The 13,150-nt window shown below is 42.9% G+C and overlaps 1 protein-coding gene across 3 annotated transcripts in view; it reads right to left on the bottom strand.

The window, feature by feature from the left end:
* The window catches only part of LOC135513093 (desmoplakin-B-like), a 44,020-nt gene extending 31,359 nt beyond the window's left edge, over nt 1-12,661 (bottom strand). For all 3 annotated transcript variants that reach the window (XM_064935789.1, XM_064935790.1, XM_064935791.1), the window contains exons 1-6: nt 12,282-12,661; nt 7,055-7,148; nt 5,104-5,237; nt 2,271-2,421; nt 423-548; nt 218-277 (exon numbers count right to left, since the gene is read on the bottom strand). In XM_064935789.1, coding sequence (XP_064791861.1) covers nt 218-277; nt 423-548; nt 2,271-2,421; nt 5,104-5,237; nt 7,055-7,148; nt 12,282-12,472 — 756 coding nt within the window. In that variant the 5' untranslated portion in view covers nt 12,473-12,661. The remainder of the gene's footprint in view (nt 1-217; nt 278-422; nt 549-2,270; nt 2,422-5,103; nt 5,238-7,054; nt 7,149-12,281) is intronic.
* Nucleotides 12,662-13,150: the final 489 nt, after the last annotated feature.

Below are 13,150 nucleotides of genomic sequence, written 5' to 3'. Positions count from 1 at the left end.
CAGCTCTGTGCATTCTCAAATGTAAAAAAGTGAATGAGTGCCGCTGCTCCACGCTCTGGCAGCACAATACCCCTGGTTGTGTCATGACTAACTGACAGACAGATGGACACCAACATGTTAAATACAACACAAACATACAGAGATAGGATATGGTACAACAACCATATTATAAAGTAATGCAGGGTGTGAGAGAGTTTTCCCCAGAGCCCTCTCACACCTGCAGCGTGTCCCAGTCCTGATCCAGAGCGTGCTGGTTGGCCTTGTCTCCTTTCTTGAACTGTAGGGAAAGACACACACGGAGCTAGAATCACACAAACTCAGAATCGCACACACAGAAATAGAATGTATGAGAGTGTAAAAGTAACTGTGTTTGTGATAGGTAGGTTTGTTTGTTTATATATATATATATCCATCCTACACACCAGTTCATCCTTGGCTCTGTCCACCTCTGCACTTCTCTGTATGGAGTTGTGAAACTTGTTGTGGCTGATCAGCTGCTGCTCGATGGCTGCAGAGTCGTCTCCCCAGGGTGAGGTTTCTATGAGACGCTGGAACACAAAGATATCACCACCATGTAATAACCACACAACAACACCTTCTCACACACAACATTAACATATCTCAACCAACGCACAGAGGCCAGACATATTGAATACACACAACAGCAACCAACCTGTCCATGAAAACACAGTTTTGACCCAATGTTTATTTGTAACATAAGCATTTCGTTGCACTGCAATAACACCTGCTGAACTATGTAGTGACCAACAAACGTTGATTTGATTTGACTATTGTGAAGACAATGCTGCATATTGCCACACGGTGGTGATAGAGAAACATGAGGTATGACTCTGTATGGTTACCCCTGTAAGGCTGTAATACACACAGAAAAACAACCAAGGAATGTCAGGAGTTCACCAGCAGACATGGAGTTTGATCCACTGAAGACCACAATACTAGTCTCACTTTCACCTCGGTTTGTGGGGAGTGTGGTTGCATGCAAGTGTGGGCGTGTGAGAATGTGTTTTTGTCCTTCTGTGTCTCTGGTCTCCACCCCTCCTAATTGAGATTTATGTCTGACAGTGGCAGATGGACTCTAAAGCATTCTTTACAACTTTAAAAAACTCAAATTACTGCATATGCAAATAAGAAGAATGCTTTCAACTTGGCACGATAATTGACATATATTTCTAAACGGGTAACCTCTAACATGACATCTGGATATTTTCTGTTAATACATAAGTGGCAAAGCTGCAGTTGTAACCGATGTGAAATGGCTCAATGGCGCAATGGGTAATGACGCTTCGAGGGGGGCTGTTGTTGATGTGTGCAGAGGGTCCCTGGTTCGAGCCCAGGTAGGGGTGAGGAGAGGGACGGAAGCTATACTGTTACATTGATGCTGTTGGCCCGGATCACTGGTTGCTGCGGAAAAGGAGGAGGTCAAAAGGGGGGTGAGTGTAACGGATGTGAAACGGCTAGCTAGTTAGCGGTGGTGTGTGCTAATAGCGTTTCAATTGGTGAAGTCACTCGCTCTGAGACCTTGAAGTAGTTGTTCCCCTTGCTCTGCAAGGGCCTTGACTTTTGTGGCGCGATGGGTAACAATGCTTCATGGGTGTCAGTTGTGTTTCAAGCCCAGGTAGGGGCAAGGAGAGGTACAGTAGCTATACTGTTACACAGTCATTATAACCTTCCCCACCAGCTGCTCTAACCTCTCTGTTCATTCTCCAGAGTGTTGCAGGAGCTGGCATAGGAAGGTGTGCAATAGTTCAGCAGGCAGGGATGACGTATGTCACCGGCGGTTGTGATAACGGTCCTCGTGGGAATTGTCAGAGAAGGGCTATGGTTATTTTATTTACTGCGTGTGTGTGCGTGCATTAGTGTGCATGCGTGCATTTGTGTGCGAGTGCGGTGTGGGATTTCCTGTGTATTCAGATCTAGATTAGAATGTCAGTGTGTTATCTACACTGGCCTCTCCTACACACCCCAGTCCTTCAGGGTCAAAACGTTATGTGTGGGAGGGGGAAATTCCTAAAAGCGTCAAAGGGTCAAGTGTCTCACAATGATGACCTAAATATTCTAAATATCACTGGGAATGTTTTGCAAGAAGTTGTCAGCACCCCTTTTGACTCACAACTACATGCAGTTATCATTATATATTTTGAAGATGTACAGGTGGCAGCAATAATATTATGCAATCCTATAGCATAGGCCTTCATACACAGCATTACACATCTGTCCTGTATCTCTGGGTAGGGTGTGGTTTTCTGTACCTTCTGCTGTCCAATCCAGGCAATGGCCTCGTTGAAGCTCCTCCCAGCTTCCTCCCATGCACCACTCCCCCTGCTCCCCCGGCTCCGCCTCTGCATGGTCCCATATACGGCCATGTGGACTCCCTTTAACTGGTCCCTAAACAGATCAATACTATGGAGGCAGGGGGAGAGACAGACAGAGACAGAGAGTTAAACAACGCCTATACATGGCCCTAACAGTTTGCGAAAGTGAAGGCGGTAAGGGATTTCTAAGATATTAACACAGAACTCGGCCCGTATCCACAAAGATTCTAAAAGTAGGAGTGCTGATAATGATGAGTGCGAAAGTTAGACGCACAAATATTATACCCCACCAAATGTCCCCTGTTATTGTAATGGTGAGAGGTTAGCATGCCTTGGGGGTATGATATAAAATGCTAACCTCCCCTGTTATTGTAATGGTGAGAGGTTAGCATGCCTTGGGGGTATGATATAAAATGCTAACCTCCCCTGTTATTGTAATGGTGAGAGGTTAGCATGCCTTGGGGGTATGATATGTGTGTCTGTAACTTTGTCCTTATTCACGATTCATTCAGGATTATCCCTGACAATGGTAGCATTCGCATTAATGTAGAAGTGTTTACAAACATATACTATTCTTATTTACAATGAAAGTGACTCCAAAATGCACAATACATTATTTACTATGAATTTCTATTGGGCACAAAATTATCAGAAACACAAAGCAAAACAAATAGCAAATGAATCCAAATACTTTGTGGTCACAAGCTTGATGTAGTCATTGTGTGCTATGAATATGGGACCAAATACTACACTTTTTACTACCTTCACTTAGACATAAGTGAATTTGTCCCAAAACTTTTGGTCCCCTAAAATGCAGGGGGACTATGTACAAAAAAGTGGTGTAATTTCTAAATGGTTCACCCGATATGGATGAACATACCCTAAAATTAAAGCTGAGATTCTGCACGTTAAACTCGTAGTTGTTGTATCATTTCAAAAGAGCTGGTGTTTTATTGGAACATTGACCAATGGAACATTGACCAATTTACAACAACATTGACCAAAACATTGGTAACAGTCCCAATACTTTTGGAGCTCACTGTATTGATAAGAGCTAGGTACAGGAGTCATCCATTTGGAGATTGTAAATATAAATGCCTATTGTTTTAGATCTATTTCATCTTATGATCTCTGGAGACAAATGTGAAATCAGTCATAAGACTGCAAACTGAAAAGCATATCAACATAACAAGTATTTATACCCCTTTCCCACAGTGAAATATGACATGCTGTTCCGTTAAGCAGCATTTAAATTGTATGGCCTTAACTTTATTTAGGGTTAGTTCCTTTCAGCTAGTTCCCTTCAGTCACTACATTCTGTATCATTCCATTAGGCCACATTGTTTGATTTAGCCCACCTTTGTTTCCTCTGTAAACACTGTTGTGAAAATGTTTGGTATCAATATGGAACGCAGACAAAGCGTGGCAGTTTGAGCCTGGAGCCTGGAGCCTGGAGCCCGGAGCCCGGAGCCCGGAGCAACGAGTGAGCCTTTGACATCACAGGTCCATGATCAGCGATGAAGGGAGATTTATAGGACTATTGTTCAACAAACTTTGTAGACTTTTCTCCCCTTCCAATACACATGAATGGAACAACTGAATATGGCAGCTTTCAGGATGAATCAAACCTCTGCATTTTGGATTCACCAATATATCTTGTGCGTAAAGGCTCTCCAAACCTGTTTTTGTTTAAGAAGTAGGTCAATTCATTCATACTTTCCTAACCCTTAATAATTTATAAGATCAGAGTATTTTTAAATCTACTAAACAGAGACGAATATGCATATTTTGATGGCTTTCTTCATTGATCCCTAATACTCAGAACCCATTCTCTTCATATATTCTAGTGAGCCTTGTTACAGGTTTTGGCATTCCCATTTATAGTTCGAGGTTGGACATTAGCATGTGGGGCATCCGATTGGTGTCACCTTGTTAGTCAGTATATGGTACACCTGTGCTGGTTTGTCATCTCGTTAGTGGGTAGGTGTTTCACCTGTGCTGGCCCAGGTGATATTACAGTGGCTGGCCCAATACTCCAGTTTTCTTGAGTTGGAGCACCCTATTTGATTTCTAGAAGGACAATCCTTTATCTAATCTTCCCTGTTTTTGTTTTGCTCCCCTCTTTGGTTTGCTTACTGTCTTTAACTTTGATGTGAGTTTTAATAAAGTTTGCCTGTTCTTGGGCAAATTTTGTGGGCGTTCATGGTGGGTGTCTTTTAGGCCCCAGTTGTTGTTGCTGGTCAACTTTCAGTGGACACCACCATGAGTATCTTTCAGAACCCCTACTAAAACCCCACCTGGTTCATTTTGGTTGTGGTCAGTGACTCCGTTAGTTCCCCCTTCTGTTTGAGCAACATTATTTAGGGTGGGGAACATCTGTCGGGAATTCAAATTAAAAAAGGTACTGTATTGAAAGGGATTGCTTTAGATAAATGTACTGAAAACCCTATTTCTGTTGGCCAATAAGTGGGAGGTACTTTGGCGGTTGAATTCCATTTATTCAGTGTGCATAAGGGAGCCACTCCCAAAGAGCTCGTTGCACACCTAGATAAGGTAAGTCTAAATACCAAATACTGAGAAGTACTTACATCAAAACATGTCAAAAATACATTGATTTCCTAAATCGGCCCCAATGAGAATAACCTGTACAAATAAAAATCTGTAGTAGTGATAATTTCTCTGTATATTTTACCTCTTAACCTTGACTCCAGCCTTTCTAGGTTTCAAACAAGAATATGGTTTTGAGGTTTGGTACCATGAGACTACTGACCTTCGGAACACGTTGTCGTTGGATTGGCCCATGTGGCTCAGGTCCCGAGCACACGCATTCAGCTGCTCTATGGTCTCTTTGGCCATGGCCATGAAGCGTTCTGCCTCGGCTGTGGCGCGCCCAGAGTCGCCGCCCTGTAGGATCAACAGGGAAATGTCAGGAAGAGATGCACATTATGGATTTGTACCTTATGTTCAGTCTACTTTGACTTGGTGTTCTAGGCTTCTCAAAGGAGAATACGGTAAACTATGTTCAGTCAGGTGACGACTCCAGTTCAAACCCAGTTAACGACAGGACCATAATGTATAAATCTCCTTTCTGTCCAGACAGCTTCTATTACTTCTATCAGATTGTAGTAGTGTACTATAAGTAGTGTACTATAATGTGACAGGTCATGGCCAAATTAGCACTTTCCCTGGGTGTGTGATTAAAGATAATCCCTGGCTTTGCTGCTGTGCTGCAGACTGTACCAGACACAAGCTGACACTGCCAACTTTCATACCATTCATAATCAAAAACACTTATTCCGAGCAGATTGAATCAAAAACACTTATTCCGAGCAGATTGAATCAAAAACTCGTGCTTGTGCTCACACACACGCGTTGAGTCAGCCATACCTGCATGAACATGTCAAACATAACAGGGACAGATGAGACATAGAATCTCGCTGGTTATGATGACTTAAACAAAGATATGATCCTGATAAAACCTGGATTGACAGACAAATATCTAAAGCTGTTTTAAGCTGATTTGAGAACATAAAGGGAAAGGGTGGAGTCGCATCTGACAGAGCGACAGAGCATATTTCACATGCCAGGTGTGAGGATTCATCGTGTGTGAGTGTCTACCAAAGATAATAATGACCTGTTATGGATCATCTCACAATAGACCTGACTTTTAAGAAACCTCATGTTCCTACTACTTGTACTTACACAACAAATCCACTAAAGCAAGTCAAGGGTGATTGGCTGTAGGATTAGTACAGTACTCTCAGCTTTCATACCTCACAGTCAGGTACGGTACATATCTTAGTCAGACTGTCTGATTACATGTACTTGTCAGACTAACTGTATTTAGACTAAAACAGGACCAAAGCAGGCATCTCAAAGCAGACAGGACATGAAGTGACTCACAGAATAGAACACGTATTCTATATCTCTATGGTAGGTAGTGACTCACAGAATAGAACACGTATTCTATATCTCTATGGTAGGTAGTGACTCACAGAATAGAACACGTATTCTATATCTCTATGGTAGGTAGTGACTCACAGAATAGAACACGTATTCTATATCTCTATGGTAGGTAGGTGACTCACAGAATGACTCACAGAATAGAACACGTATTCTATATCTCTATGGTAGGTAGTGACTCACAGAATAGAACACGTATTCTATATCTCTATGGTAGGTAGTGACTCACAGAATAGAACACGTATTCTTTATCTCTATGGTAGGTAGTGACTCACAGAATAGAACACGTATTCTATATCTCTATGGTAGGTAGTGACTCACAGAATAGAACACGTATTCTATATCTCTATGGTAGGTAGTGACTCACAGAATAGAACACGTATTCTATATCTCTATGGTAGGTAGTGACTCACAGAATAGAACACGTCTCTATTCTATATCTCTATGGTAGGTAGTGACTCACAGAATAGAACACGTATTCTATATCTCTATGGTAGGTAGTGACTCACAGAATAGAACACTATATCTCTATGGTAGTATTCTATATCTCTCTATGGTAGGTAGTGAGTGACTCACTCTAGAATAGAACACGTATTCTATATCTCTATGGTAGGTAGTGACTCACAGAATAGAACACGTATTCTATATCTCTATGGTAGGTAGAGACTCACTCACCACGCATTCTATATCTCTATGGTAGGTAGTGACTCACAGAATAGAACACGTATTCTATATCTCTATGGTAGGTAGTGACTTACAGCCTGTAGGCAGTGTTCTGCCTTCCTCAGGTACTCCTGACATTGGCCCTGCAGGATGTAGGCCTTCTGTTGGAGGGCACTGGCGGTGGATTGGCTGTAGGAGACATGGAAGACATCATTATCATCATCAGCCTACTATAAAACATCACTATAGCACATTGTAATCATCATCCTCATCAAAAAAACTGGTCCTTCTTCTGACCTCAATGTGACTTCCTCGTTAAATAAATGTTTAACATTGATCAATGATTTACATCAATTGTCCCAGTGGTTTCCTGTTATGAATTGTGGTCTTATTGCAGCAACTAGCAAGTATTTAGTTTTCTAAGGATGCTTCCGATGTGCCATAATTGAATAGACTATGTGCAAGGATGGGCAAAGGGGAAACATGAATCAAGAGTGACATGCTGTTCCTGGGAAGTGGTTTTCAAGAGTAGTGACATGCTGTTCCTGTGAAGTGGTTTTCAAGAGTAGTGACATGCTGTTCCTGGGAAGTGGTTTTCAAGAGTAGTGACATGCTGTTCCTGGGAAGTGGTTTTCAAGAGTAGTGACATGCTGTTCCTGGGTGGTTTTCAGTGGTTTTCCTGTGAAGAGTAGTGACATGCTGTTCCTGGGAAGTGGTTTTCAAGAGTAGTGACATGCTGTTCCTGGGAAGTGGTTTTCAAGAGTAGTGACATGCTGTTCCTGGGAAGTGGTTTTCAAGAGTAGTGACATGCTGTTCCTGGGAAGTGGTTTTCAAGAGTAGTGACATGCTGTTCCTGGGAAGTGGTTTTCAAGAGTAGTGACATGCTGTTCCTGGGAAGTGGTTTTCAAGAGTAGTGACATGCTGTTCCTGGGAAGTGGTTTTCAAGAGTAGTGACATGCTGTTCCTGGGAAGTGGTTTTCAAGAGTAGTGACATGCTGTTCCTGGGAAGTGGTTTTCAAGAGTAGTGACATGCTGTTCCTGGGAAGTGGTTTTCAAGAGTAGTGACATGCTGTTCCTGGGAAGTGGTTTCAAGAGTAGTGACATGGTTTTCAAGAGTAGTGACATGCTGTTCCTGGGAAGTGGTTTTCAAGAGTAGTGACATGCTGTTCCTGGGAAGTGGTTTTCATGCTGTTCCTGGGAAGTGGTTTTCAGTAGTGACATGCTGTTCCTGGGAAGTGGTTTTCAAGAGTAGTGACATGCTGTTCCTGGGAAGTGGTTTTCAAGAGTAGTGACATGCTGTTCCTGGGAAGTGGTTTTCAAGAGTAGTGACATGCTGTTCCTGGGAAGTGGTTTTCAAGAGTAGTGACATGCTGTTCCTGGGAAGTGGTTTTCAAGAGTAGTGACATGCTGTTCCTGGGAAGTGGTTTTCAAGAGTAGTGACATGCCTGTTTTTCAAGAGTAGTGACATGCTGTTCCTGGGAAGTGGTTTTCAAGAGTAGTGACATGCTGTTCCTGGGAAGTGGTTTTCAAGAGTAGTGACATGCTGTTCCTGGGAAGTGGTTTTCAAGAGTAGTGACATGCTGTTCCTGGGAAGTGGTTTTCAAGAGTAGTGACATGCTGTTCCTGGGAAGTGGTTTTCAAGAGTAGTGACATGCTGTTCCTGGGAAGTGGTTTTCAAGAGTAGTGACATGCTGTTCCTGGGAAGTGGTTTTCAAGAGTAGTGACATGCTGTTCCTGGGAAGTGGTTTTCAAGAGTAGTGACATGCTGTTCCTGGGAAGTGGTTTTCAAGAGTAGTGACATGCTGTTCCTGGGAAGTGGTTTTCAAGAGTAGTGACATGCTGTTCCTGGGAAGTGGTTTTCAAGAGTAGTGACATGCTGTTCCTGGGAAGTGGTTTTCAAGAGTAGTGACATGCTGTTCCTGGGAAGTGGTTTTCAAGAGTAGTGACATGCTGTTCCTGGGAAGTAGTGACATTTTCCTGGGAAGTGGTTTTCAAGAGTAGTGACATGCTGTTCCTGGGAAGTGGTTTTCAAGAGTAGTGACATGCTGTTCCTGGGAAGTGGTTTTCAATGCTGTTCCTGGGAAGTGGTTTTCAGTGTGACATGCTGTTCCTGGGAAGTGGTTTTCAAGAGTAGTGACATGCTGTTCCTGGGAAGTGGTTTTCAAGAGTAGTGACATGCTGTTCCTGGGAAGTGGTTTTCAAGAGTAGTGACATGCTGTTCCTGGGAAGTGGTTTTCAAGAGTAGTGACATGCTGTTCCTGGGAAGTGGTTTTCCTGGGAAGTGGTTTTCAAGAGTAGTGACATGCTGTTCCTGGGAAGTGGTTTTCAAGAGTAGTGACATGCTGTTCCTGGGAAGTGGTTTTCAAGAGTAGTGACATGCTGTTCCTGGGAAGTGGTTTTCAAGAGTAGTGACATGCTGTTCCTGGGAAGTGGTTTTCAAGAGTAGTGACATGCTGTTCCTGGGAAGTGGTTTTCAAGAGTAGTGACATGCTGTTCCTGGGAAGTGGTTTTCAAGAGTAGTGACATGCTGTTCCTGGTTTTCAAGAAGTGACATGCTGTTTTCAAGAGTAGTGACATGCTGTTCCTGGGTGGTTTTCAAGTGGTTTTCAAGTGGTTTTCAAGAGTAGTGACATGCTGTTCCTGGGAAGTGGTTTTCAAGAGTAGTGACATGCTGTTCCTGGGAAGTGGTTTTCAAGAGTAGTGACATGCTGTTCCTGGGAAGTGGTTTTCAAGAGTAGTGACATGCTGTTCCTGGTGGTTTTCAAGTGGACATGCTGTTCCTGGGAAGTGGTTTTCAGAGTAGTGACATGCTGTTCCTGGGAAGTGGTTTTCAAGAGTAGTGACATGCTGTTCCTGTGAAGTGGTTTTCAAGAGTAGTGACATGCTGTTCCTGGGAAGTGGTTTTCAAGAGTAGTGACATGCTGTTCCTGGGAAGTGGTTTTCAAGAGTAGTGACATGCTGTTCCTGGTTCCTGGGAAGTGGTTTTCAAGAGTAGTGACATGCTGTTCCTGGGAAGTGGTTTTCTGCTGTTCCTGTGAAGTGGTTTTCAAGAGTAGTGACATGCTGTTCCTGGGAAGTGGTTTTCAAGAGTAGTGACATGCTGTTCCTGGGAAGTGGTTTTCAAGAGTAGTGACATGCTGTTCCTGGGAAGTGGTTTTCAAGAGTAGTGACATGCTGTTCCTGGGAAGTGGTTTTCAAGAGTAGTGGCATGCTGTTCCTGGGAAGTGGTTTTCAAGAGTAGTGACATGCTGTTCCTGGGAAGTGGTTTTCAAGAGTAGTGACATGCTGTTCCTGGACATGAAGTGGTTTTCAAGAGTAGTGACATGCTGTTCCTGGGAAGTGGTTTTCAAGAGTAGTGTTTTCAAGAGAGTAGTGACATGCTGTTCCTGGGAAGTGGTTTTCAAGAGTAGTGACATGCTGTTCCTGGGAAGTGGTTTTCAAGAGTAGTGACATGCTGTTCCTGGGAAGTGGTTTTCAAGAGTAGTGACATGCTGTTCCTGGGAAGTGGTTTTCAAGAGTAGTGACATGCTGTTCCTGGGAAGTGGTTTTCAAGAGTAGTGACATGCTGTTCCTGGGAAGTGGTTTTCAAGAGTAGTGACATGCTGTTCCTGGGAAGTGGTTTTCAAGAGTAGTGACATGCTGTTCCTGGGAAGTGGTTTTCAAGAGTAGTGACATGCTGTTCCTGGGAAGTGGTTTTCAAGAGTAGTGACATGCTGTTCCTGGGAAGTGGTTTTCAAGAGTAGTGACATGCTGTTCCTGGGAAGTGGTTTTCAAGAGTAGTGACATGCTGTTCCTGGGAAGTGGTTTTCAAGAGTAGTGACATGCTGTTCCTGGTTTTTCCTGCTGTTCCTGAAGTGGTTTTCAAGAGTAGTGACATGCTGTTCCTGGGAAGTGGTTTTCAAGAGTAGTGACATGCTGTTCCTGGGAAGTGGTTTTCAAGAGTAGTGACATGCTGTTCCTGGGAAGTGGTTTTGTTCCTGGGAAGTGGTTTTCAGTAGTGACATGCTGTTCCTGGGAAGTGGTTTTCAAGAGTAGTGACATGCTGTTCCTGGGAAGTGGTTTTCAAGAGTAGTGACATGCTGTTCCTGGGAAGTGGTTTTCAAGAGTAGTGACATGCTGTTCCTGGGAAGTGGTTTTCAAGAGTAGTGACATGCTGTTCCTGGGAAGTGGTTTTCAAGAGTAGTGACATGCTGTTCCTGGGAAGTGGTTTTCAAGAGTAGTGACATGCTGTTCCTGGGAAGTGGTTTTCAAGAGTAGTGAAAACTTCACATATAAAGAGAATGCAACTGCTAAAGAGCGACTGAAACTTCACGTGGCTTTAAATGCTCCCAGAGGATCTGTTGGTCTTTGTTGTCATATGAATAGTCTTTCTACAGCTATTCATACTGTAATCATCAACTATGACCTCTATACTAGTATAGACTCAATAGAATGTTTTAGATTCCTACATAGGTCTCAGGAATGGAGTAAAGGTGTGTTAGAGCTGGTGTCTAAACAACGCCTCACAGTTTCCATGCGAGTTATAATTAAAGTTTAAGTCTCCCAGCAGCTTGTCCACAGAGGCACAAAGACCGATGGTTTCAGTTCTATGTTTACTACATACATAAACTAACGTCGGAGGGCGTGGCATAGCGTTTGGCCAGAGCAAGGCGTTTAGGTAGCCAGGCAACAGTCAGTAGTGATCTCTCTAGTGAAAATTTTCCCATGAAAACAACTCCACATGTCTATTTGGATGCATGCAAATAAGTTCTCAGTGCTCATAATATGCATGTCGTGACGTGTTAACTATTCTAGGCTCCAATAAAACGTTTTATTTGCATTTAGTGTCATGGTTTTAGCAGTCAGGCAGTCTGCTTTGTCCTTCAAAACAAACACCTCAATGCAGGGTAATAAATGATGAAATGGGACTGCACACAGAACTAAATTACTGTGTGTATTACTGGGCTTTGTGGTAATACAAATATTCCACCCAGTGAATAGACAGACAACTGCATTGTAGATAACAATATACAAACTCTATCTCTCATCATAGACAGTGGATGCGTCCACAGGAAAAACTATTTGGATTGCATAATGCAACTGGCAGACAACGGCATACATTTCCCTCAAGAATTCCATTATCTTGATATCAAGTTATTAATGAACTAGAAGGAAATCAAACATGTGTTTGAGGATTTCAATTGGAGATAGAAACACTTTGGACAATGCATTTTCTCTCTGCAGGAATTTAGCTTACTAAAAGAGGTATTCGGTCAAGTGAGAGCAACAGTTGTGTGATACAGCACAATAAATGGCCTTTGGAATAAATAAAAACCGTCATACCCCTGTACTACTCCACCACCTCCCATTGAAGTCTTTGAGTAGCTGTATGTATTGTACCCTGCGCCGTCCATGTACTCCTGTCCGTATCCATTACCACCGTGCACTTCACTCCGGTCATAGTATTGAGTTCCCCCACTCAGGTCGGGCCTAGAACCGGATTTGCGATTTCTCTGGGACGTGTGTAGACTCATCTTTAGATGCAAAAAGTTATGAAACTCTGGTGGAAGAAAAACAGTTATGGGACGAAGACTTAAAAATCCTGGCTACAGCGCTGTAGCTTTGAGCGGAGATGCTGCGAACGAAACGGTTGGTGGTGACGCTTTAATTCTCTCCCCTCGCACCTTTCAGCGGAGGAGCGCAGACTGGATCTACAACACGGAAGAGCATCTGTTTTGTTTAAACAAGACAGACCACACCTACCATCAACGTGTTTTCCTCGCAAACGATTTTAATGTTATCCTTTTTTCTTTCCATGTTCCCACCCCTCCTCTTTCTAGACTATGGAAGAATGTGTGTGTGTGCGTGCTCTGTGAGAGGATACGCCATTATTGTGCTTCTAGTGACCAGCCTAATTATTATTATCTCAGTGTCTCAGTGTGTCACTCAAGTTTAAGAAATCTCGACACTGAAATGTTTACTGTTCCTTTCCCCTAGATCACTATTGACAGACCGAATGCAGCAAGAGTCTGAGCAGCAAAGGCCCCCTGGATAAGCTAATAAATATCTTTAAATAGTGCTGTATGTTGCACACAATTGTGACAGTTCATATCTTATGAGATATTCATCGCGGCATTAATTACAATAGCATTTATTACAGCATTCATTGCAATATGTTTTGTAATACTTTTCAACTCAACCATTTTTTACAC

Source organism: Oncorhynchus masou, chromosome 24 (assembly GCF_036934945.1).
Source record: "Oncorhynchus masou masou isolate Uvic2021 chromosome 24, UVic_Omas_1.1, whole genome shotgun sequence".
Classification (NCBI taxonomy): Eukaryota; Metazoa; Chordata; class Actinopteri; order Salmoniformes; family Salmonidae; genus Oncorhynchus; species Oncorhynchus masou.
This window is presented reverse-complemented; position numbering and strand designations above follow the sequence as displayed.